We start from the raw sequence: 27,497 nt of genomic DNA, 5'->3' as shown, positions 1-27,497 counted from the left end.
CGCGCAAATGAGCCAACATCATTTAAATTCTTAAAAAAAACATTTAAAGAATTACGAATTAAGATAATCTGATCTATATTTAATGTTATAATTCTGCATGCCGAATACGCAGCTATTCAGCAACGTATTCTCTGTTAAAAAATTGTCTCCGACCATTTTCAACATCATTGCTGGCGCTCTTTTTTCCCCAGTCAACGTGAAAATATGTTTTAATATAAAAGGTACCTTAAACAAGCGCAAAAATTTTACCTTCTATCAGAAGCAGGAAGACGAGGCACAGAAGAACAGAACTCCACTTTCACAATTTGGCCGTCAAATTGAATATCTAAACGAAACATCAAGGTATAATTGAAACTGAGATCATTAATACATAAACAATCACTTGCAATTAATACAAGAATCACAGGAAAATACATTTTTACATAGCTCATTACAGCTTTGGCTGACGTTTGTAAGCAAAATATCTTAATTAAGTAGCTTAAATCCCTCACCTTAAAAAAAAATCAGTTGCAATCATTTTCTAATCATCGTCAAAACATTTTCTTTACATACGGCGCACTTTCTTGCAAGGTTTGCTTATATTCTAAACATATTCACTTTTACTTGATCACTTACAGTTGTTCTCTTTGCCCTTTTGTCCGGAAAAATTGTCATCCAAATAATACTTTTCTCCGCATACCTCGAGATTACTGCACGATTGTTATCTTAGCTCTTTCATGTTGCAGCAACCTTTGGCTATAGATGCAAGTACAATGCAAGCACGAGTATATCGTAATGGAAAAGAGATGGGATAAAGGTTAGAGGGGCCAAGTGAAACCTTTAACAGAATAATAACACACGCAAACCACTCTTCATATGATTTCGTTACTGAGCACCGAGACTTAAATCAAAGCTGAACGAACGAAAGAGGGAACTCATCTGCACTGAGCCAAGTAAAACATGGCTGTATGTCTCCAGAACGGTCCAGAGAATTGCCGCTGTTTATTTTCAGAAAAATTTTATTATGAATTTTGTTTCAAATTATGAGTATAAGCTAAATATTTTGATAATTGCCAAACTATTACCAATTTTGCACTCACAAACTGGAAGGGCTACAAATTTCTCTCAGCAAATTGAACGTTTTCTTAAAAAATCGAAAAATTTTTGGTAAACGTAAACATTGTAGTTTTTGCACTATGACGGGTGATTGCCAGTATTTTAACAATATCTTATCCTTGCTTCAAAAGTAGCAATTGAATAGAGTTGTAAAATAATTATAAACTACTATTATTTACTATACTTTTTCGATCTGTTTTAGTTGAAGCCGCGTCAAAGCATTGAATTTGCAGAAACACAAAAAAATGCACACAAGTAGTCAATGACAGAGGTGCAGAAAGAGAGGAAAGATTTCGAGAAAATGAAGAAAGAAGACTTGATCAGTGAATGTTTGAATTTGAATAAAATATTTTTACAACTAAAGATGAAAATGCTTTCCTCCGACAACAAAATAACAAAATTGTTGATAGTCAAATTGACAAAGTAAACGAAAAAAAAAGCATCAAACAAATCCATGAAAACAACAAAGTCGAAAAGCATCAACAGAAAAGCAAGATTTTGTATTCAAAGTTTATACCAAGATCGACAAAGACACATTCTCTGGGATAGCACATACAAAATAGTTCAAGCGAAAGATCTAATCCCAAGTACAGCTATACCTACTTATCCTTCAGCAAAAAATCGAGACCTATCCAATGTTTTAAAATACAGCGGTTATCACAAGATTGAAAACCTTATTATACATGACGGACAAAATTGATTCCGAAAATAGCGGTTTTGAAACAGCTAATATTGTAATGGAATTGGCGTCAGAAATCAAAAAGAAACTAACCTCTCAAAGTTGCAATTAGCAAAAATCCTACAGTTAATAAAGATGGTGGTTTTGGTCGCAGCAAAAATAAAGAAATAATAGACAAATATAATGAAGCGTTAGAAAATGTGGCAACGGAGTTGAGTGGTCATTTTGACATTGTTGTTTTTTCGAATAATATATTGGAAACGAAAGATCAGCCATGACGGAGTATAATCGTCAGTCAGTCATGGTATTCCTGAACGTGTGATAAATGTTCGGAATTTCTACGTAAATCGTGGGCTTACAGTGTCGGAAACAGAAATAAAACCGAGAATTATCAGCCAAATCTTTGGAAAAAAGATTTGGCTGATAATTTTTACCTCGAACTCATTATAATATTGGCTGATGGTTTGTTAAATATAGAATAATGCGACTTTCCTTGAAAATTTTAATTTTCGGTATACTTATCGCAAAAGAAAAGCATACTGGAAATCAAAAACGAATATTTGAAAATTATTTTTCCAACAGACCTAAAGTTTGTTATTTTTAGAACAGTTGATTCATACATTTGTTCTCTTTCTAAAACAAGTTAGTTTCTTTTTCTTTTTACATCTCATGCTGGGAGATGACATTGAACTGAAAGCTGGGCCTCATCTCGAATATTTGATTGAAAATTCCAGTTACTTGAAAAACAGAGGCTCAGACAATTCGCCATCATTTTTCCTTATTATTGTCAAAACTTGAAAAAGTTTGAACAATTTTCAAAATTTTGCAAACAGCACCCATTAATACGTTTGTCGCTGTAACTAGAACTTGGTTAACTATGATTTTAAAGTGAAAAAAATTCTTTAACAGCATCGCATACTTTCTTTGGGAAATATAGAGATCAAACAAAACAAGGCCTTCCAAGGGTGGAGATTTTTTTGTTTACACTTATTGATCACTGTTTCACTTCGAATGATCAGATAATTGCCTACAGAGTCACAACAATCCCTTTCACACCCCTTACACTCCGACCATATTCTCGTTATCTTGGAAACAAACCTCTCACTGAAAGCGGAAAGTTCCAATATGATAACGAAAAGAAATTTTCCACTTTCTGACGGTCTTATTTTAACAGAGATCTTGCCCTTGCAAAATGGTGGAAAATGTACCAATGTTAGAAAGGAGTCGATAAGTTGATTCATACATCGTTATTTCTAAGAAACTTAAAAAAACTTCAAAAAATATACCAGCCATTCAGACTTAAAACAGGTGATTTAGATTTAAAGAATTCTAAGCCCCGGTTAACACAAGTGAAGTATTTTATTGCCCAAAAACATTTTCTGTTGAAATGGAAACAAAATCCTGACAGTGAAACGTACAAAGAATTTAAGTGTAAGAAAATTAGTTAATACGAAGTTAAGGGAGGCCCACACCAATTTTTGCATCAATTTCTTCAAAAAAACTACCATCAAGTAAAGAACAAAAGAAATTCATTAAACAGAAGATCAGTCCGAGTGAAAAAAGTGTGAAGGTTGCTGGAATAAGATTAGATAGGGGTGAAATGTCACAGGATCTGAAAAATATCGTCGATTGTCTAAATAGATCATATGTTAGAGATTTTCACAGGTTCGGATATTGCTTGTAAATACACTGGTACACTTAACATACGTTAATTCACATTCAGAGCCGTGACTAAAAACAAACCGTATTCAGTCATTAATTCGATGGACAATAGTAAAGCAGAATGACCTGGTGAAGTATCAAATTCTCTCAAAATCATGCAATCGTCTCATCCAATTTAGCTCTAGGCGTACATCTAGGCGTACGTATTAAATGAGCGCATTAAGGAGAAAGTTTTCCCAATTAAATTGAAACTATACTGTGAAACAGCAAATTTCAAAAAAGGTGATAAATCGGATGTTAGAAACTATCGACCAATTTCTAACTCCCGAGTTATGCAAAAAATTTTAGAGCGCGTTTTTCTGACTCAGAAGACCGATTTCATTGATAAGCATAAAATTATAAAAAGAGCAATCCAGATTTCAGAAAAAGTCAGCAATCGATGCAGTTTTACAACTGGTTGAAACAATTTCGTCTAATTTATGTCAAACCAAAGAAACTTGTTATTTTTTAGATCTTGCAAAAGCATTTAATTCTATTTTGCTTAATTAAATTTTTCTGAAAAAAATGAGGGGTATGGTTTTTCCCAGGAAGCGAAAGAATTGATGTTTTCAATTCTTGCCAACCGCAGACAAAGTTAAACATAATGAAATGTTCTCGGATTGTACATTTGTGAATCACGGTATGCCACAGGTAACTGTTTTAGAAACACTCATTTCATATGTGAACGATTCTTCATCTACTATAAACAAAATTGAGAGAGTAATTCAATTCTCAGATAACACAAGTATTGTCTGTTGTGGAAAGGAAAGTAGCTTACATAGAAAGGTAAAGGAAATTTTCAAAAATATGTAGAGATGAACAAGCTAACTTTGAATGCAACCAAAACCGAATTAATCTATTTCTCGCGCAATAACTCTGATTTCGGATCTATTTTTAATAGAAACGAACAACGAAATTCTCGTAACAAAAAATGTTGTAGATACCTTGGTATTCAAATTGACACGAACCTTTATTTCGATGAGCAGTTGAATAAAACCTTGAAAAAGACGGTCATACTATAAGATCAATTTACCTAATAAGACCTCAAATTCCCCTGAACGCGCACAATCTTCTTTTAAAATCACTTCTGCTTTCACACAACGTTTTTGACTATCTTTCTTCAAAATTTATCTGTAAAAACAAAAAACGCCTTAATCGACAGGTTAACTGGGATATAAAGGTGTGCTTTCCACGCAAAAAGTATGACAAAGCGAGAGATCTGCTAATACAGGCAACGATCCTACCAGCTGCGCAAAAATGTCAAGTAAGAAAATTAGTTAATACGGAGTTAAGGGAGGCGCACAACAATTTTTGCGTCAATTTCTTCGGTAAAACTACCAACAAGTAAAGAACAAAGGAAATTCATTAAACAAAAGATCAGTCCGAGTGAAAAAAGTGTGAAGGTTGCTCGAATAAGATTAGATAGTGGTGAAATGTCAAAGGATCTAAAAATAACGTCGATTGTCTAAATAGATCATATGCAAGTCTAGAGATTTTCACAGGTTCGGATATCGCTTGTAAATACACTGGTACACTTAACATACGTTAATTCACATTCAGAGCTGTGACTAAAAACAAACTGTATTCAGTCATTATTTCGATGGACGATAGTAAAGCAGAACGACCTGGTGAAGTATCAAATTTTCTCAAAATCATGCAATCGTCTCATCCAATTTGGCTCTAGGCGTACATCTAGGCGTACGTATTAAATGAGTGCAGTAAGGAGAAAGTTTTCCCAATTAAATTGAAACTATACTGTGAAACAGCAAATTTCAAAAGTGATAAATTGGATGTTAGAAACTATCGACCAATTTCTAACTCCCGAATTATGCAAAAAAATTTTGAGCGCGTTTTTCTGACTCAGAAGACGGATTTCATTGATAAGCATCAAATTATAAAAAGAGCAATCCAGATTTCAGAAAAAGTCAGCAATCGATGCAGTTTTACAACTGGTTGAAACAATTTCGTCTAATTTATATCAAACCAAAGAAACTTGTTATTTTTTAGATCTTGCAAAAGCATTTAATTCTATTTTGCTTAATTAAATTTTTCTGAAAAAAATGAGGGGTCTGATTTCGGATCTATTTTTAATAGAAACGAACAACGAAACTCATAACAAAAAATGTTGTAGATACCTTGGTATTCAAATTGACACCAACCTTTATTTCGATGAGCAGCTGAATAAAACCTTGAAAAAGACGGTCATACTATAAGATCAATTTACCCTACAAGACCTCAAATTCCCCTGAACGCGCACAATCTTTTAAAATCACTTCTGCTTTCACACAACGTTTTTGGCTATCTTTCTTCAAAATTTATCTTAAAAAAAACAAAAACGCCTTAATCGACAGGTTAACTGGGATATAAAGGTGTGCTTTCTACGCAAAAAGTATGACAAAGCGACAGATCTGCTAATACAGGCAACGATCCTACCAGCTGCGCAAAAATGTCAAGTAAGAAAATTATTTAATACAGAGTTAAGGGAGGCGCACAACAATTTTTGCATCAATTTCTTCAAAAAAACTACCAACAAGTAAAGAACAATGGAAATTCATTAAACAAGATCAGTCCGAGTGAAAAAAGTGTGAAGGTTGCTCGAATAAGATTAGATAGTGGTGAAATGTCAAAGGATCTAAAAAATAACGTCGATTGTCTAAATAGATCATATGCTAGTCTAGAGATTTTCACAGGTTCGGATATTGCTTGTAAATACACTGGTACACTTAACATACGTTAATTCACATTCAGAGCTGTGACTAAAAACAAACTGTATTCAGTCATTATTTCGATGGACGATAGTAAAGCAGAATGACCTGGTGAAGTATCAAATTTTGTCAAAATCATGCAATCGTCTCATCCAATTTAGCTCTAGGCGTACATCTAGGCGTACGTATTAAATGAGTGCAGTAAGGAAAAAGTTTTCCCAATTAAATTGAAACTATACTGTGAAACAGCAAATTTCAAAAAAGGTGATAAATTGGATGTTAGAAACTATCGACCAATTTCTAACTCCCGAATTATGCGAAAAAATTTTGAGCGCGTTTTTCTGACTCAGAAGACGGATTTCATTGATAAGCATAAAAATATAAAAAGAGCAATCCAGATTTCATAAAAAGTCAGCAATCGATGCAGTTTTACAACTGGTTGAAACAATTTCGTCTAATTTATATCAAACCAAAGAAACTTGTTATTTTTTAGATCTTGCAAAAGCATTTAATTCTATTTTGCTTAATTACATTTTTCTGAAAAAAATGAGGTGTATGGTTTTTCCCAGGAAGCGAAAGAATTGATGTTTTCAATTCTTACCAACCGCAGACAAAAAAGTAAAACATAATGAAATGTTCTCTGATTGTACAATTGTGTATCACGGTATGCCAAAGGTAACTGTTTTAGGAACACTCATTTCATTTCATATGTGAACGATTTTTCATCTACTTTAAACCAAATTGAGAGAGTAATTCAATTCTCAGATAACACAAGTATTGTCTGTTGTGGAAAGGAAAGTAGCTTACATAGAAAGGTAAAGGAAAATTTCAAAAATATGTACAGATGAACAAGCTAACTTTGAATGCAACCAAAACCGAATTAATCTATTTCTCGCGCAATAACTCTGATTTCGGATCTATTTTTAATAGAAACGAACAACGAAATTCTCATAACAAAAAATGTTGTAGATACCTTGGTATTCAAATTGACACGAACCTTTATTTCGATGAGCAGCTGAATAAAATCTTGAAAAAGACGGCCATGCTATAAGATCAATATACCTAATAAGACCCCAAATTCCCCTGAACGCGCACAATCTTCTTTTAAAATCACTTGTGCTATCACACAACGTTTTCGGCAATCTTCAAAATTTATCTGTAAAAAAAACACAAGAACGCCTTAATCGACAGGTTAACTGGGATATAAAGGTGTGCTTTCTACGCAAAAAGTATGACAAATCGAGAGATCTGCTAATACAGGCAACGATCGTACCAGCTGCGCAAAAATGTCGCTAATCCAATTTCACTATTGTAGAGTCAGAGGAGAAGGATTTCTTGATCTCACAACATGAAAAAATTCCTTTGTATAGTAAGGCAGCTTTTTATTTTTTATTTTTAGGAAAATAGTCGAAAGAAAATTTTGATCGGAAGAAAAGGTGATTCTTCAAGAAAATTGATTGATGTTTAACGCCAAGAATATATGCCAGTGACATTTTAGATTTCAGGTAACAACGGTTTCAGGTAACAATTGATTGTTTAACGCCAAGAATATATGCCAGTGACATTTTAGATTTCAGGTAACAACGGTTTCAGGTAACAATTGATTGTTTAACGCCAAGAATATATGCCAGTGACATTTCACATTTCAGGTAAAAATTCAGCTATAAATACGCGCAGTTAAAATTTAATTGCAAAAAAATTCAGCACACGACAAAGATGAGCACTTGAAAAGTGTAGAAAAATATAAATAAATAAATAAACGTGCAGAAAAATACACCGCACTATCTTGAACTGGGAACTCAAAACATGCAGTACCTACTCACTTTTCAAATCATGCAGCAGCGTCTCATCGTCTCTCGACATTAGATCCCTTATGTCAACGAACGCGTACCCATTTCCTAGTTTAACCACATGCGCCTTAAAATGATAGCTGTCCAACACAATTCTTATATGATGCTCTCTCGTGTGGCGAGGCAAATGCCCTATAAAAATTCTTCTACTCGATAACATATTATCCCAATTGTTTGCCTCTCAATTGAAAATGCTATCATTTCAGTGCAGGACGTAAGGCTGTCAATCGACAGACATTATCCATTCCCAGTCGACCCATAATCATCTATTCACAGCCAACTGAAAAGGCAAACTCAAAGTTTGTCTCTGTTTGAAGTTAAAACGGAGAAATTTAAAATACTGCTCATCGTATCTTATAAACACCCTTGATGAAATATACTTAACTACGCAGCAGACGATTCAAGCGTAATAGTTAGAATACCTGGATCTTCTCCGTTGGAAAAGGCCAGAAATGGGTCAGTCTGAGAAATGTTTTAAGATGAAAAGTGTGAATTCTGGATAACGTGGACCAAACTCCACGTCTTGGGAAAAAAAATTGGATGAAGTCTGTATAAAAAAGCAGGAATTTGTTAGAGTGCCATTATCAACTTAGCAAGCAGTAAACTTTAGTGAGAAATTTAGTGACAAAATTTATTAAAGACTCAGATCAACTGGTTCACAACCAGCGAGGCTTTATGGCCTAGCAAAGATACACAAAAAAGATACACCTCTCCGACCTGTTCTTTCCATACCTCGTAGCAGTTATAAAAACTTCAACAGATTTCTGGCGTTTTCCAGAATCTACCGAGCGCAAGCGTTGAAACAAACACGTAAGATGCTAGAAAAGTTTTAAAGTCACTCACGTTAGGATAACGGGCAGATAGTATCTCTTGACGCGAAAAGTTTGTACACCAACGTGCCAGTTGGAGAAATTGCTCTAAGAGAACTCTATTCAAGCAACCTAGCTCCAGAGATCCCAAGGTCCGCAATAAAAAGTTTATTGAGGCAAGAGATGACAAATGTTCCTTTTAGATGATCTAGCTATGGGTGCACCACTTGCTTTAGTACTAGCAAACGTGTGGATGAAATCGTTTGAGGCATCACTGCAAAAACCAGAGCTCAGTGAAAAAATCTCAAAATCTGATCAAAACGGGAATGGCAAAGCCTGCAACCGGAGAGTGACTTTCCGAGGCATGCAAAAACTGGTTTCACACAAAATGCCAAAAGATAACAAATGAGGATTACGCAAACATGTAGGATGTTCCTTGGATTGTACGTATTGCAGCCTTCAACAGACAGAGGGGCGGGTTGAGGGGATTAAATTGTTCAAAAGGAATGTGGATGGCATTATCTGCACAGTGGATGTTGACCCGGACAAGTACTTAAATGTAAAAGAAACCAATTTGTCAAACTAAAATTACTTCCGATGTTTAAAAAAAAAGTTTTCGAACTTTACGTTCATCGTCAGGTCAAAACTGTTATACAAATTGTTAAAAGATAAAATAAATATGTATTTACATTTGTCTGATACCACACTTAAAACAAATCTAGGAACTATTCTAAAACAATCAATAGAAAATTTTTTCCTATGTAAAATATTTAGCCTATTTACAACTCATATTTACATCCGCCATCAATTTATTTAAAAACATTCCTATTCCGGATTTTTCCATTTTGGCCATGTTCTTGTATTTTTAGGGTTATTCCGAATTTGCCCGAAACTTAAGTATCCCTCTTGTGGAGGTTTTATATTTCGAACTATTTTATCGTGAGTTCCCGCCCCCTATATTCATCGCGTGTGTTAGTCCCACATGTGAATCCTTCTTTTGATGTTCTGTTATCCTTGTGGTAACATGCCGGCTTGTTTGCCCAACATAGATGGATCCGCATCCACTACATTTAATCTCATTTACCACGTGGGATTTCAGGTCTCTATCGAAAGATGATTTCAGGCTGGGGAGGCATGATCTTAATTTCCGCGTTGTAAAAATCTCTTGCAATTCGCATTATTTTTTCAATTTGCTGGCAAAATTTTGAGTAAGGTTGCCTCTGTATTGTAGAAAAATAGTTGGCTTATCATAAGATCTAGTCTTGCTTTTTTGGTGTTCTTTTGGTGTTGTTCTCAATTGGTCGTTACCGACACTTATTTTCTTTTCTAGAGTCTGGTTCACTATTTTTGAAGACCAATCTTCTGAATATTGATTTTTGGTCCAGCAAATTTTGTTCTTTTCAAGAGCCTTATCGAAGGCCAACCAATTAGAGGTTGCATTGAACAGTCCCTTGAATCGCATTTTTTTTATGCTGAAGCGGTGCAGAGCTGCGAAAATTCAGTATTATTCCAGTGTCAGTTGGTTTTTGATACCAATGACAGGTGATTTTAATTTTGCTGCTTACATTTACGTTAATATCAAGAAAAGCCAAATTCCCTTCCATGTTAACTTTTTCCAAGGTAAATTGCAGGTTGTTTTGTAAAGAATTTTCAAATTTTAAATATTCTTCAGGGTCACCACGAACCGTGCAAATAATATCATCCACATAGGTTTTAAACAATTTCATCTCCTCATAAGGCCCCACTATCTGTTGGTTGTTGCAGTAAAAACAATTCCAATCAACATCCTGCTTGTTGGCGTATTTCTCATTTGATATCTTTTGTTATTTTGCATGAAACCAGTTTTTGCATGACTCACTTTCTACTCCTCTTCTTCTGAAAGTCACTCTCCGGTTACAGTCTTTTGGTCGGAACTGGAAATATTTTCATTGAGCTCTGGTTTTTGCAGTGATGCCTCAAGCGATTTCATCCACACGTTTGCTAGTATTACAGCCAACGATGCACCCATAGCCAGACCATCTGGTTGTAAATACCAAATTCCATTACATTTAAAACGAACATTCATCACCGCAAGCTTTAGCAAACTTTTCATTGCGGATCTTGGGATATCTGGAGCTAGGTTGCTTGAATAGTGTTTTCTTAGAGCAATTTCTATAGCCTCTCCAACCGGAAGGTTGGTGTACAAACTCTTTACGTCTAGAGATACTATCTGCTCATCATCTTCAAGAGTGAGAGACTCTAAGGACTTTCTAGCACATTGCGTGTTGGTTTCAATGTTTGCGCCCGGTAGTTTCTGGAAAAATGGTGTCGGAAATCTGTTTAAATTCCCGTAGCGGCTACCAGGTATCGAAAGAACAGGTTGGAGCATGTTTTTTATGTACCTTTGCCAGGCCATAAAGCGTCGCTGATTGTGATCCTGTTGACCTGAGTCTTTGATAAATTTTGTCACTAATTTTCCCTTGCTTCATTAATTGTTGCAGGCTGTTATTGATCTGTTTTTCATTTTTGATCACAGTATAATCTTTTGCTCTATTGATTTTTCAAAACTGATCTGAGTTCAGCACCTCATCAAGTTTTTCCATGTACGTTGACTTCTTCATCACACAGAAACCGCAGCCTTTGTCAAATGGTACCGCCCGAAAAACATTGGCTTTTAGGTAATCATGCACATTTTTGAACCATCTATCCGCTGGGGTTTCGCATACATTTTTTGCATACCATTTTGCGGACCCCTCAATTTCACAAAGCTTCTCACCCTCTGTGTTATCCACGCGTAACTTACGTGCAAGTTTGTCTACGTCTGCAAGGAAGTGCACCTCATTACACTTGTCCCTCGCAGGGTGTTTATTTCCCAACGATAAGATGTCAAGTAAACTTTGGAAGTTCACGGTCATCCATTATCACAACATTACTATGGGAACCATTCGCAGTGGTCTATACTGTCTCTCTGACAGTTTATCAAGTTTTCCATTAAGTCTGTTTTTAACCATTGCGGAGTGATTCCTCATTTCACGCCTAATGCTGCCACCAACGGATGGCATCAGTTGTGGTCTCACATTCTCCCTAAAATTACTCCTATATGTCTGAAGTTTTTCCTTGAACACTTTACGGCCTTTCTCCGCACGGTTTATTTCCTGTTTAAGGAGCTTTTATTGAAAAATGTGCACCGTTTGTTCATAAATTTTTTTTTATTTTTGAGAGCGCAAAATCTCAAAAATCTCAATTTATATCATTGTTAAGGCATTGTTTTAAAGACTCATTGTAGCTGGTGATTGCAGCTAGTGACCTTATTTAGGATTTTTAAGTAATCAAGATAAAGTTTGTAACAATTTGATCTTTTCAAAATTTACCTGAGCCACGTCTTTGGTAGCAACAACCACTTATCTCAAAGAAGGTCAGGGACAAGGGGCAATGAAACCCGATTGTTCAGGAGCTCCTCCTCACTCTGTGTCCGTTGCACCTTCCTTGCCTTGGATCTCGCTTTCCTCTTCCTTTTGCCCCAGTTCTTGCCTTTTCCTTTCTTTAGCAGCCCTCTTAAATTGTACTGATGGCGTAATACTATCTCCAGGGTCCTATTCTCCAACCCAGCCTCCTGATGAAGCTGGGAATATTTTCCTGGCTGCATCTTCCTCTTTCTCTCTGAAATTAGGTGCTTGGTTACGCTTAGCACCAGTATCTCAGACTTGAGCAGCTCCTGAAAAGTATCCTCTGTGCCTATACGTCGACAGTAAACAATCGCACTGAAGCGGTCTCTGTTCGTTCTAAGAAACAATGTCAATTTCGGCACACTGCAGAGTTAGTAGTTGTTTGACCTGTGATGTGAGATTGTGTTATTTGTCAGGTTGTGCCCCACTACCAAGTCTTTTCTTTTGCTCAGATGACCCTTCTCAAGGAGATTCCTTGCGTTTCTGAACAGATTTTTGGAATTTATGTTGTAGGAGAGTCCGGTTAAAAACTCAATTCGGTTATTGCAGCTAGTGACTTTATTTAGGGTTTCCAAGTAATCAAGATAAAGTTTGTCCTTTTGACCCAGTTCTTGCCTTTTCTTTTTTTGAGCAGCCCTCCTAATCTCCAGCCCAGCCTCCTGATGCAGCTGGGAATATTTTCCTGGCTGCCTCTTCTTCTTTCAGCAGCTCCTAAAAAATATCCTCTGTGCCTATACGTTGACAGTAAACAATCGCACTGAAAGGGTCTTTGTTCGTTCTAAGAAACGAAGTCAACTCCGGCACGCTGCAGCGTTGGTAGTTGTTTGACCTGTGATGTGAGAGTGTGTTATTTATCTTTCCTCCTGCTCAGCTGACCCTTCTGAGGGGTCATCTGAGCAAGAGGAATTTGCAAGTACTTGAAATTTGCAAATTCATTACACAAAAACCTGCAGATTACATTAGATAAAATAAACTCGCGAGGAGATTGAATGTAAATGTGATATCAACGTAAATGTTAACAGCGAAAATAAAATACACTGTCAAAATCAGGTCTAAAAAACAAATGACATAGGAATAAAACTGAAGCTGCGCCCCGCGTCAACAAAAAAAAAGTGTTTCAAGGGACGCTGAACAAGGTTTTTAACGCAACATGTAATTGGCTGGCATTCGGTCAGACGCTTGAGAAGAGAAAGACATCCTGGACCGAAAATCAGTATCCAGATGTATGGTCTAAAAAATACTGAACCAAAACCTTGGAAAAGATAGTAATTGGCAGTAAAGATCAATCAAAAGAGTATCAACAAGCAAAAGATCTCCTGATAAAACAAAGACTTTTTGACAATGCAGACGCAATATTTCTCAAATCTTTGCAAGGAAAATGATGAAATGGTACGACTTGCAATTGAATCCAATAATTCGAAAAATTAGTTCATGCTTCTCCACCCGATAATCATCTTTTGATAGAGACTGAAATCCCACGAGAGATTTGAGATAAAATGTAATTGATCCGGGTCCATTCATGTTGAGCAGACAAGCCGGCATGTTACCCCTAGCATATCAGAACATCAAAAGAAGGATTTACAATCGGATCAATATCTTGTTGAATGTAGTGATGAATGAAAAATTCTGGATGCCTGTCGCACAGTAGAGAAACCCACGGCCATCGAATCTTTATTTATAGGCAATTTGAGGCCGGAACTAAACACACGCGATGAATATAGGGGCGCGAATTCACAATTAAAAAAAATTCAAAAAAATTTTCACCAGGGATAACGAAAATGAGGTGAAACGTATGCTGTTAATGACAATATAAAAATAACAAAATTCCACACTGAGGGAAACTCAGGGTTAGGGCAGTTTTGGAATTATCGTAGAAATAAAAATACGGCTAATATCGAAAGATTCGGAAAAAGTTCAATTTTAAGAAATTTGATAACTGTAGTATATATGAAGTTGCAAAAAGGCTAAATATTGTATATGGGAAAACCTTCAATTCAATTTTAAAGATTTTTCCTAGAACTAATTAAATTATGAACATATTCATTTTATCTAGTCACAGTTTATAAAACAGTTTTAACCTAACTTTGAACGCAAAATTTGAAATTTTTGTTTGAATATCGGATTTAATTTTAATTTGACGAATTAGTTTCCTCTATTTTAACCTAATGAATTGATAGTGCTATCATAAAGAACTATGAGTTTAAAATTTAGGGGTATAATGAGTCAAGTGGTAGTCTTGATCTCTTTCTATTTGGTTTCAAACCCAGCACAAATAAACATAATTGGGAAAATGTAACTCTATCAAAAAACACATGCAATATTGCAGACAATGACACTGGTTAAAAGAAGATCCTGATTTCAATTGATGTAGAAATTTTGTAAATAGCCAATCAGAAATAATGCAGATTCTCAGCGAAATTCATCTCGGTCGTTCTCTGTCCAATCTTATTCCCAATATTTATGAAGGATTTACCAATTAAGTTTTAAGACTGCATTCCCTATCAGTTGCCGATTATCTGACATTGTTATTTAAAACAAAAACAAAGTAATTTGTCAAATGAAAACTCATTCTGATATATGAACCAAAATTTTTCAAACTTAACGTTTATTGTGGCGTTAAAACCGTTTCACAAATTGTGAAAAAACAAAATGAATATATATTTACATTTGTTTGAGACCATAATATAATCAATTCTAGGAACTATTTTAAACATAAGTTGGGAATTTTTTATACAAAAAATTTAGATTTTTTACAACTTTGTATATACATCAAAATCAATGCTTTAGCAACGTATTTATTCAGGATCTTTCGATCTTGGTCATTTTTTTGTATCCAAGATATTTACGAAATCGCCCCAACCCTATATACCCTTCTTGTGAGGGTTTTGCAAATGTTGTTTGGTTTTGCACCAATATATATTTAGCCCTCTTTTCTTTAGCCCTCTTCTTGAAGAAAACTTTGGCGTGAGTTTTTGCCCCCATATTCATCTGATTTGAGGTAATAAATATTTACTATAAAAACTTTATAAACAGTAAATCAGAACCAATGCAAGTTCTCGGCGGATTTCCTCATTGCTTTTATCTGTCCACTCTTATTCCTAATTTTTATTAACAGTTTACCAAGTGTTTTCTAAGCCTGCTTTCCCAATTTTTTGCAGCATATGTGAAAATGTTATTTAAAGTAGAACAAGTTAATTTGTCAAATTGAAATTAATTCTGATACTCAAACGGAATGTTTTCAAACTTTACATTCATAGTCAGGTTCAAGCTGTTTCTCATATTATGAAAAAAAAAACAAAATGAACATGTGTTGACATATTTCTGAGATCACAATCTGAAAAATTCTAAGAACTATCCTAAACGTAAATGGATAGATTTCCCCATGTACAATTTTCGGCCTCTTTACAACTGCATATATACATCTGTAGTAAACTTTTTTGAGAACATACCGATTCCGGATCTTACAATTGTGACCGTTTTTGTATTTTTAGAATGATACCAAAATTGCCCTAACCGTAAGTATCCTTTTAGTGGGGACTTTTTGAATTATGTTTTGTTGTGCACAAAGTAAGTTTGGAGCTCTATTTTCATTTTTTCTTGTCAAAATTAAGACTTGAGCTTTATTTTCGGTGATTTCCCTCCCTTATATTCACTTAATGTGATGTAATATCTATTTGATGTAAAAAAGTTTCAAAACAGTAGATCAGAATAATTGCAAATTGTCAGCGGAATTCCTCACGGTTGTTCTCGCTCAAATTTTATTCCCGATTTTTATCAACCACTTACCACTGCATTTAAAATATCAACCACATACTTTTTTACCACTGCATTCTCTATCTTTTTGTCGAATATGTGAAAATGTTATATTAAGTAAAACAAACAAATTTGTCAAATTAAAGTTCATTCTTATAATCAAAACAAACGTCATCATGCGTTCATCATCAGTTTAAAACATTATCACGAATTGTGAAAAATTTGAATTAATATACTTTTACATTTGGCTAAGACTACATTTTACAAAAACTTAAGGAAGAATCTGAAACATAAATAGAAAGATTCCCTATATAAAACTGTTAAACTTTTTACAACCTCCTATATTCATATGTTATCAATTTCTATGAAATTTTACCTATTCGGATCATTTGATTTTGGCTGTTTTTAATTTTTTATGATAATTCCAAAATTGTTCTATACCTAAGTATCCCTTTTGATGGGTTTTCATCATTTTTTGACATGCACAAGATTTGATTTGCCCTATTTTTTCCCAAGTCAAAATTATGTTTTGAGCGATATTTTAGCTTGATTTCCCGCCCCTGTATTCATTGCGCGTGTTTAGTCCCAGCTTCAACTTGCTGAGGTATATAGCCTCAAGGATCAAAAAATTCTTTACTGTGCGACAGGCATCCAGTTTTTTCCACACTTTTTTAGTCGTGGAACCACTTGTGAAACATTTCTTGTTGCTCAGATATTGTATTGGTAACAGACTGGCTTGTCTGCTTAACATAGATGGATCGGCATCCAATACAATTTTATGCATAATGCCAAAAGATAACAAATGGGGGTTACGCCAACATGCAGGATGTTGTTTGGAATTGTACGTGTTGCAGTCATCGAAGGACAAAGAGGCTGGTTGAGGGGATAAATTTGTTCAAAGGGAATGTGGATGGCATTATCTGCACAGTGCGTGATAACCTGGACAAGTACTTAAAGTTTGCTAATTCATTAACAAAAACATGCACTTTACATAAGAAAACTTGAAGACAGAAGACGATTTGGCTCTTCTTGATATCAAAGTGAATGTGAGCAGCCAAAACAAAATAGCCTGTTAAAACAGATATCAGGAAAAAACTGACACAAGAAAAAAACTGCAGGTGCGCGCCGCGTGTTTCAAGGACGGACGCTTCACATGGTTTTTACCGCAACATGTAATTGGTTGGCTTTCGTTCAGACGCTTGAAAAGAACAAGACATGTTGGACCAAACATCAATATCCAGATGGATGGTCTACAAAAAAAGTGAACCAGACTTTTGAAAACATTATAATTGGCAGTAAAGATCAATTAAAAAAAAACAACAAAAGAGCATACAAAAACAGGACTAGATCTTCTGATAAACAGCAATTTTTTTAAAATGCAGAAGCAACCTTACTCAAAACTTCGCTATCAAATGGAATAAACAAGGCGACTTGCAATTGGCTCTCCAGCCGGAACTCATCTTTCGATAGAAACTGAAATCCCATTTGCTTTATGAGATAAAATAGAATAAATTCGGATCCATCTAAGTTGGGCAGACAAGCCGGCATGTTACAAATAGGATATAAGAAAATTTTTAAAAAATGATCTACAGGTGGCTAGAGAAGGAGTGGAAAATGCTGGAGTCATGTCGCACAGTAGAGATATTTTTGACCATGGAAGCTATAAACATCAGCAAATTGAAGCCGGGACTACACATGTGCAGTAAATATAGGGGGGAACTCACATTCAAATGTAATTCAAATCATAACTTTGCCTTGGGTAATAAATAGGGAAAAACATATTTTGTGCATGACAAAAATCTCAAAAACATCCACAAAAATACTTAGGGCTGGGAAAATTTTGGATTTGTACTAGAAATACACAAACGGCGAAAAGCAAAAGAACCGGAATAGGTACGTCTTTAAACAAACTGATAACAGATGTATATATGGAGTTGTAAATAGGCTAAATATTGTATATAAGGAAAACTCTTAATTTCAATGTTTTTGATAGATCCTAGAATATTGTGGTCTCAGACAAATCTAAATACATATTCAATTTCTTTACAATTTGTGAAACACGTTTAACCTGACGATGAACGTAAACTTCGAAAACCTTTGTTTTGAATATCAAAACGAAATTTAATTGGATAAATTAGCTTGTTCTAGATTAAATAATTTTTTAACATATTCGGTAAAAAGATAGGGAATGCCTTCTTAGAAAACACTTGTTAAATTGTTAATCAATTTAAGAAAAACAATAAGAAAAGAGCATCAAAAGACAAGCCTAGATCTTCTGATAAACAAACAAATTTTTCACAATGCAGAGACAAGTTTACTCAAAACTTAGCAAGCGAAATGAAAAAAACGAAGCGACTTGTCATTGGTTTCGATAACGCGAAAATCAAGATCATGCCTCTCCAGCCGGATATCGTCCTTCGATAGAGACTGAAGTCTTCCGTTGTATATAAACAAAATGTAATGGATGCGGATCAATCTACGTTGGGCAGACAAGCCGGCATATTACCACTAGGATATCGGAACATCAAAGGAAGGATTCACAATTAAATCACCACCATGTTGAATGTAGTGGCTGAACGAACGACATTGAATCAAAAAATCTGCATATATGTTGCACAGTTGAGAAATTCTTGATCATCGAAACTTTATACGTTGGCTAGTTCAGCCCGGGTCTAAACACAAATAATGAATATAGGGGCGGGAACTCACGCTAAAATATTATTCAAAATAACATATGGACTTGTGATAACACAAATAGGCCAAAAGAAATTCTGTGCATGACAAAACAAAACTATCAAAAGCCCCCACAAAATGGTTACTGGGGGTATTGCGGAATTATCCACAAAATACAAAAAAGAAATATCCGGATTAGATACGTTTATATAGAAATTGACAACGAATGTTTTTATGAATTTGTAAGAAGATTTTCACTGTATAAGGGGAAAATCATCAAAAAAATATTAAAGATGGTTCCTAGAATTGCTTAAATTGTGATCTCAAACAAAAGTAAATACGAATTTGTTTTATCTTTTCCCACCTTTTGAAACAGGTTTAGCCTGACTTTCAACCTAAAAATTAAAATCGTTTTTTTTAATTATCATAAATTATTCTAATTTGACGTATAATTTTCTCTTACATTAACGTAATGAATTAACATAATGCTACCATAAAGAAATATCAGTTTAAAACATTTGGGGGCTAATTAATCAAGGGGTAGTTTTTGGTTTCAAACCCAGCACAGATTAAATACTTTCAAGGAATAACAATGCAAAAAAACATTAAAAGCAAAATTGTAATTTACCTGAAAGTGATACCTGTAATAAAAGATCCTGAATTTTTTTGATATAAAAAATTTTACATATAGCAAATCAGAATCAATTTAAGTTTTCAGCGGAATTCTTTAGGGTTGTTCTCGGCCCACTCTTATTCTCATTTTTTATAAACGATTAACCAAGTTATTTTTAAGAATGCATTTTCTATCCTTTGGCCGGTTATCTGAAAATGTTGATTAGAGAAAAACACACTAAATTGTCAAAATAAAACTCATTCTGATTTTTAAACCAAAATTTTTGAATTTTTCTGTCATCCTCAGGTTGAAACTGCTTAAACAGTTGTGAAGGATTAAAATGAATAAACCCACGCGATAATTTTAGGGGCTGGAACTCACGTTTAAACGTAGTTCAAATTAAAATTTTGAATTGGTATAAAAAAATAGGGGAAAACATTGTTTGTTCATGGTAAGCCGCCACAAGAGGAATTCCAGGGTCTAGGACCATTTCGAAATTAACCTAGAAATACAAAAACGGCCAAAAAAGAGAGATCCGGAATGGATACGTTTTAAACAAAATTAAGAACAGGTGTACATAGGAAGTTATAGAAAGACTACATATTGAATATGGGGAAAACTTCTAATTGAATAGTGAAGAAAGTTCCTCCGATTAATTAAATAGTTTGTTCCGACAAATGTAAATACATAATCATTTAATTTTTAAAATTTAGTGTAACAGTTTTAACCTGGCTTTGAATGTAAAAATCGAAAACCTTTGTTTAAATATCAGCATTAGTTTTTATTTGACGAATTTTTTCTTCTACTCTAACGTAATGAATTAAGATGGTGGTACCAAAAAAATCATCAGATTAGGGTTTTGGAGGCTGATTAGTCACATGGTGTTCTTGATCTGTTTTTACTTGGTTTCAAACCCGGCACAATTTAATTATTTTCGGGAAATAATAATACTCTCAAAAAAACGCATACGATATTGCAGACAATGATACTGGTAAAAAAAGATCCTGAATTTATTTGATGTAAAAAATTTGTAAATAGCAATTTAGAATCAATTCAACTCTTCAGCGGAATTTTTTAGGGTTGTTCTCGGCCCACTCTTATTCCCATTTTTTATTAACGATTAACCAAGTTTTTTTTAGACTGCATTCCCTATCATTTGGCCAATTTTCTGAAAATGTTGATAAGAGAAGAACAAATTAAATTGTCAAATTAAAATTCACTCTGGTTTTTAAACCAAAAGTTTTCGAACTTTTCTGTCATCCCCAGGTTGAAACTGCTTAGAAAATTGTGAAAGATTAAAATGAATATGTGTTACAGTTGTCTGAGACAACATTTTTAACAATTCTAGGAACTAACTTAAACATGAATTGAGAGTTTCCCCATATACATTAATAAGTTTTTTTACAATTTCATATGTACATCTCTTATCAATTTTTCTGAAAACGTACCTATTCCGGATCTTTCGATTTTGACCGTCTTTGTATTTCGAGGATAATTCCAAAATTGCCCTAACCCTTATTATCCCTTTGTGGGAGGTTTCTAATTTCTGTTTTCTCATGTTTTATTCTGATGTTTTGACATCTTATTGCTAACATGCCGGCTTGTCTGCTCAACATTGATGCATTCGCATCTATTAATTTTTATGTCATATACCAGGTGGGATTTATACCAGTTTTCTATAATGATCCTAACTTTGCTATTATGAATACCCCCTGTAACTCTCATAGATTCTTCAAGCTGCTTCCAAAATTTTGAGTAAAAATCATTTTGTTTTGAACAAATTTTTTCCTTCATCATGAGATCCAGTGTCGTTCTCTTGATGCTATTTTCTTCTTATTTTTAATTGATATTTTTGCCATTTAATTTCTTTTCTAAGGTTTGATTCACTATTTCTAAAGAATATTCATCTGTATAATGATTTTTAGCCCAGCATGTATTTTTCCTTTCAAGCGCCCAATCGAATGCCCACCAAGTAAATTTTGCGTCAAAAGTCCTGTGAACCATCACTTAAATCATATTTCTTCATGCTGATGCACTGCACAGCTGCAAACATTCAGTATTTTAGCTATTTCAGTTGGTTTTTGTTACTAAGGACAAGTTATTTTCTGTCCTTGCTCATATTTACAATGGCATCAAGAAAACCAAAAACCCTTCAACGTTCAATTTTCTAATGTAAACTGCAGGTTTTTGTTCATAAAATAAAATTAACTGTCATTGGTATCAAAAACCAACTGACACAGAAATAATATTGAATTTCTAAAGCTGTGCAGCGCTTAAGCATAAAAAAAATGTGATTCAAGTAATGGTTCATTTGGTTTTAAAGCACTATCTAATTGTTTGGCCATCGGTCGGACGCTTGGAAATAACTACACATGCTGAACTCATTATCAGTATCCAGACGAATGGTCTACAAAAATAGTAAACAAGACCTTGGAAAGCAAGTCTGTTCTTGCTCATATTTACGATGACATCAAGAAAACCAAAAAGCTTTCAACGTTCAATTTTCTAAAGTAAACTGCAGGTTTTTGTTCATAAAATAAAATTACCTGTCATTGGTATCAAAAACCAACGGACACAGGAATAATATTGAATTTTTGCAGCTGTGCAGCGCTTAAGCATAAGAAAAATATGATTCAAGTAATGGTTCACTTGGTTTTAAAGCAACATCTAATTGTTTGGCCATCGGTCGGACGCTTGGAAAGAACTACACATGCTGAACTCAATATCAGTATCCAGACAAATGGTCTACAAAGATAGTGAACAAGACCTCGGAAAAGATAAAAACTGACAGTAATGATCAATTTGAAAAAAAACACCATGAGACTTTTTTAAAAAAGACTAAGATAAACCTCAAGATAAACCAAAATTTTTTTTAAATAATAAGCAACTTTGTTCAAAACTTTGCAAACACAATTGGTTATTTTAACGCGAATATTTAGATCATGCCTCTCCATCCTAAAATCATCTTTCGATGGAGACCTGATATCCCACGGGGTATATGAGATCAACTTTAATGGATGCAGATCCATCTAGGTTGGACAGAAAAGAGGGCATGTTATCACTAGGATATCAGAACATCAAAAGAAAAACTCACAGGTCGATCAACTTCTTGTTGAATGTAGGGGCTCCACAATTGACATTGAAAAGAAAATTCTGGATGCAAGTCGAGGCTGGAGTTAAACGCACGCGATAATTGTAGGGGCTGGAACTCACGTTTAAACATAGTTCAAATTAAAATTTTGAATTGGTATAAGAAAAATAGGGGAAAACATATTTTGTGCATGCTAAGCCGCCACAAGAGGAATTCCTGGGTTTAGGATCGTTTCGGAATTACCATAGGAATACAAAAACGGCCAAAATCGAAAGATCCGGAATGGCTAGGTTTTCAACAATTTGATAACAGGTTACATAGGAATTTATAGAAAGGCTACATATTGAAGATGGGGAAAACTTTCGATTGAATAGTTAAGATAGTTCCTCCAATTAATTAAAATGTTGGTTCCGACAAATGTAAATACATAATCATTTAACCTTTAACATTTTGTGTAACAATTTTAATCTGAATTTGGATGTAAAAACCAAAAACGTTTGTTTTAAATATCAGCATTAGTTTTTATTTGACGAATTAATTTTTTCTGCATTAAGGTAATGAAATGAGATAGCGGTACCACAAAATTCATGAGAATAATGTTTTGGGATTTAATTAGTCAAATGGTATTCTTGATCTGTTTTTACTTGTTTTCAAACCCGGCATAAATTAAATATATGCGGGAAATAATAATTCTATCAAAAAAACGCATGCAACATTGCAAACAATGACACTGATAAAAAAGATCCTGAATTTATTTGATGTAAAAAACTTGCAAATAGCAATTCAGAATAAATGCAGTAGAATTCCTCAGGGTTGTTCCGAGTCTATCCGTGTTCCGATTTTTCATTAACAATTGACCAAGTTTTTTTTCAGAATAAATGCAGCGGAATTCCTCAGGGTTGTTCCCAGTCGATCCGTGTTCCCAATTTATATAAACGATTGACCAAGTATTTTTTTAAGACTGCATTACCAATCTATTCGCCGATTATCTAAAATTGGTATTTAAAGGAGAACAAACTGATTTTTCAAACTAAAATTCATTCTGATATTTAAACCAAAAGTTTTTGAACTTTACTAATTTACTATCATCCTCAGGTTAAAACTGTTTCAAAAAAGGTGAAAGACTAAGATGAGTATGTCTTACATTTGTTTGAGACTGCAATTTTAACAATTCTAGGAACTATCTTTAGCATGAATTGAGAGTTCTCCCCTTTTATAAAAATTAGTTTTTTTACTACTTCAAATATACATTTGCTATAAATGTCTTTAAAAACGTACCTATTTCGGACCCTTCGATTTTGGCCATTTTTGCTTTTCTAGGATAATACCAAAGTTTCCCTAAACCTAAGCCCTAAGTTTCCATTTTTTGGGGTTTTTGCCATTTTTGTTTTGTTTTGCAAGGGATTGTTTTTTTTCTATTTTTTCGTAAGTGAAAATTATGATCTCAACTATTTTTTAGCGTGAGTTCTTGCCCCTATATTCATCTGATTTGATGTTATATTTACTTGATTTAAAAAATTTTCTAAATAGCAAATCAGAGTCATTCCAAGCTCTCATTTGAACTCCTTATGGTTGTTCTGGTTTCACTTCCATTCCCAGTTATTATGAAAAATTTACCTAGTGTTTCGTAAGACTTTATTCCCTACCTTTTTGAAAATTATCTGAAAATCTCATTCAAAAAAGAACAAAATAATTTGGCAAAATACAATTCATTTTGGCATTTAAAACAAATGTGTCCGAAACTTTATGTTCATCGTAAGATTAAAATTTTATCACGAATTATGAAAAGATTAAATGTATGTACATTTACATTTGTCTGAGACTACAATTTAAAAATTTTCAGAAACAATCTTAAACATAAATTGAGAAAATCTCTATAAAAAATGTTAAGCCTTTTTACAACCTCATATATTCATGTGTTATCAGTTTCTTTAAGAATTGACCTATTCGAGTCTTTTGATTTTGGCTGTTTTTGTGTTTTTACGACGATTTTAGAATTGCTCTAACCCTAAGTATCCCTTTTGAGGAAATTTTCTATTATTTTTTTTCATGCACAAAATTTGATTTACCCTATTTTTTTCCGCAGTCAAAATTAAGTTTTGTTTGCACAAAATATGTTTAGCCCTATTTCCCTTTTTTCAAGCAAATTTATGAAATGAACCTTATTTTGGCGTGAGTTTGTGCCCCTACATTCATCTGATTTGAGATAATATTTATTTAATGTACAAAATTTATTAAAAGGCAAATCAGAGCCATTGCAAGTTCTCAGCGGTTTCCTTCAAGGTTTTTCTCTGTCTACTTTTATTCCTAATTTTTAGTAACGATTTATCCAGTGTTTTCTAAGACTGCTTTCCTAATTTTTTTGCCGCATATGTGAAAATGTTATTTAGATAGAACAAGTTAATTTGTCAAATTTAAAATTATTCTGATATTCAAAACAAACGTTTCCAAATTTTAAGCTCACCATCACGTTTAAAATTTTTCATATGTTATGAAAAAAAATTGAAAAAGTGTTAACATGTTCTGAGACCCCAAGTTAAACAATTCTGAGAACTATCCTAAACGTAAATTGAGAGTTTCCCATGTACAATTTTTGGCCTCTTTACAACTGCGTATATACATCTGAAATAAACTTTTTAAGACCGTAGTTATTCTGGATCTTTCGATTTTGGCCGTTTTTGTATTTCTAGAGAGAGCCTTTTTGCCGCTAATCTGAAAATGTCATTCAAAGCAGAACAAAACAATTTGCAAATTAAAACTCATTCTGATATTTAAAACAAACGTGTTCGAACTTTACGTTCATTGTCAAGTTAAAACTGTTTCACAAACTGTGAAAAAACAGATTATGTATTTGGATTTCTCTGAGATCACATTTTAAACAATTATAGGAACTATCTTAAACATAATTTGAGAGACTCCCCCATATTAACTTTAACGCTCTTTACAACCTCATGTAAACATCTGTTATAAAATTCATTACAACTTATCTATTCCGGATCTTTCGCTTTTGGCCATTATTGTATTTCTAGGATATTTCCAAAGTTGCCCTATCCCTAAGTATCCCTTTTATTGGTGATTTTTATTTTTCTGTCATGCACAAATTATGTTTTGCATTTTTTTCCAAGTCGAAATTTTGAATTGAACTATATTTCAGTATAAAATCCCACCCCTGTATTTACCGCGTGTGCTTATTCCTGGCTTCAAATTGCTGATCAATTTAACTTCGGTGGTCAAAAATATTTCTACTGTTTGACAGGCATCGAGAACTTTCCAATCCTTGTTATTCGCGGAACCACCGATGAAAACCTCTTTTGAGGTTCGGATATCGTATTGGTAACATGCCGGCTTGTCTGCTCAACATAGATAGATCCGCATCCATTAATTTTTATGTCATGAACCACTCGTGACTTCAGTTTTCTATCAAAAGCTGACTTTACCTTTGGGAGGCTTTATCCTAATTTTTTTTTCATGATGACCACTTCTACGTCACATAGTTTCTTCAAATTGCTGGCAAAGTTTTGTGTAAGTTTGCCTCTGTATCAAAAAAAGTTTCTTTATAATAAGATCCAGTCTCGTGATTTTGAGGCTAATTTTGTTGTTTTCAATCGATTTGTTCGCCAATTATAATTTTTTTAAGGTCTGGTTCACTATTTTTGGAGAATTTTTATCTGGATAAGAATCCGTCTTCAAGCATGTTTTTTAATGCGCTTGGTCAAATGCCATCTAAAAAACTTTTGCGTTATAAACCCTTTGAATTGTCAACTGAATCACATTTATTTATGATGAAGCGCTGAAGCGCATTCAGTATTTTTCCTGTGTCAGTTGGTTTTGTTACCAATGACAGCTTATTTTATTTTCGCTGCTCACAAATACGTTGATATCACGAAAAGCCAAAACACTTTCCACCTTCAATTTTTCTAAGGTAAATTGCAGATTTTCGTTCATTGAAATTGCTTTTTTTAACTACTTGACCGCACATTTAAGTACTCGTCCATTATTTTCGAAATTGATAGAGCTCAACTACAGCTTTGGAGTCATGAAAATGGGATAATACTGATTAGCCAGCCTGAAAACGAAGTGTCTTGTGTTTGCCTAACTTGTGAACTTGGCTTTAGTTATATCTGGTAATGCTATTGAAATGATTAACTCACATAAAAACCTTGGTATATTAATTGATAAGAAGATCAAGCTGACTAAATTTGCTGAAAAGTAGCTTCTGCCTTCTCGACGAGCGTTTTATTGTTTCTCCATTCTATTCCTTTTACTATTGAAAGTCTGTCAAGTATAATTCTTTATGTTTTTTGTCTTATTTTAGGGAAGTCTTGAATGGACCGCTGATACTCGATTAATGAGGGAGCAAATTTGAAGAAGAAAAAACGCATTAATTTGTCTAAATAATATAAACAAAAAATTGTATATAAGTCAAATGGCTAAAATACAATTTTTCATATATTAATCTTCAAAAAAGGAAAAAATGAATACCTGTATCTGTTAATTTTTGAACACAAAAACCAAAGTTTTTCAAAATGGAATAGTTAGATTTCGGCAAGACTTCACAGGGTCACAGTAAAAAATTCATTGTCTTTAGTTTTTTTTCAAATCTGTTGTTTTAAATCACAGTATTTGTAGAGATTTAGTTGGACGGCTGGTTTTAGGTTCTACTGTGGAAAAAATTGTTTAGACAGATTGTTTGGCTACGTTTCTGATAGCTTGCACTTTGAAGCTTCAAGCTACTTTTGAATCCTTTGAACAGGTGATTTTATTGTGGAAAAAGAGGATTAGCGTATGTCACATTAAGGTTGTTTACCAAAAACTTTTTTGTTGATTTTGAGATCTCTCCATATTTTAATGTTTTAGGTTTAAAAAAAATTGACTTCAAACCCCAATTCAATTGCAGTTCCAACAAAAAGATTAGGTTTTTAACCTTGATAATTAACAGAGTCATTTAAACTAAAAGCGATAGCAAAATCAAGAATAGAAATGTTTCAAAAATTGCAGATGTGGGTTGAATTTTTTTTGATTCTATGCTCCGAGTTCCTACAGCCATTCTTTGTAATTCTTTAACTTCATATTCACACTAAAAACTATTATCAGTTATTAAAC

General features: G+C 33.9%; 2 protein-coding genes across 3 annotated transcripts in view; one reads left to right on the top strand and one right to left on the bottom strand.

Annotated features, from left to right (window-relative positions):
• Positions 1 to 8,331, bottom strand: part of LOC142334907 (uncharacterized) — a 130,373-nt gene extending 122,042 nt beyond the window's left edge. Inside the window, exons 1-2 of the mRNA XM_075383236.1 lie at positions 8,004 to 8,331; positions 250 to 325 (exon numbers count right to left, since the gene is read on the bottom strand). Of these exons, the coding sequence (XP_075239351.1) occupies positions 250 to 325; positions 8,004 to 8,190 (263 nt within the window). The 5' untranslated portion in view covers positions 8,191 to 8,331. The remainder of the gene's footprint in view (positions 1 to 249; positions 326 to 8,003) is intronic.
• Positions 1 to 27,497, top strand: part of LOC142358676 (uncharacterized) — a 207,122-nt gene that overhangs the window by 41,318 nt on the left and 138,307 nt on the right. The gene's annotated exons all lie outside the window — the stretch shown is intronic.

The sequence above is a fragment of the Convolutriloba macropyga genome, chromosome 2 (assembly GCF_964194025.1).
Source record: "Convolutriloba macropyga chromosome 2, txConMacr16.3, whole genome shotgun sequence".
Lineage (NCBI taxonomy): Eukaryota > Metazoa > Xenacoelomorpha > Acoela > Convolutidae > Convolutriloba > Convolutriloba macropyga.
This window is presented reverse-complemented; position numbering and strand designations above follow the sequence as displayed.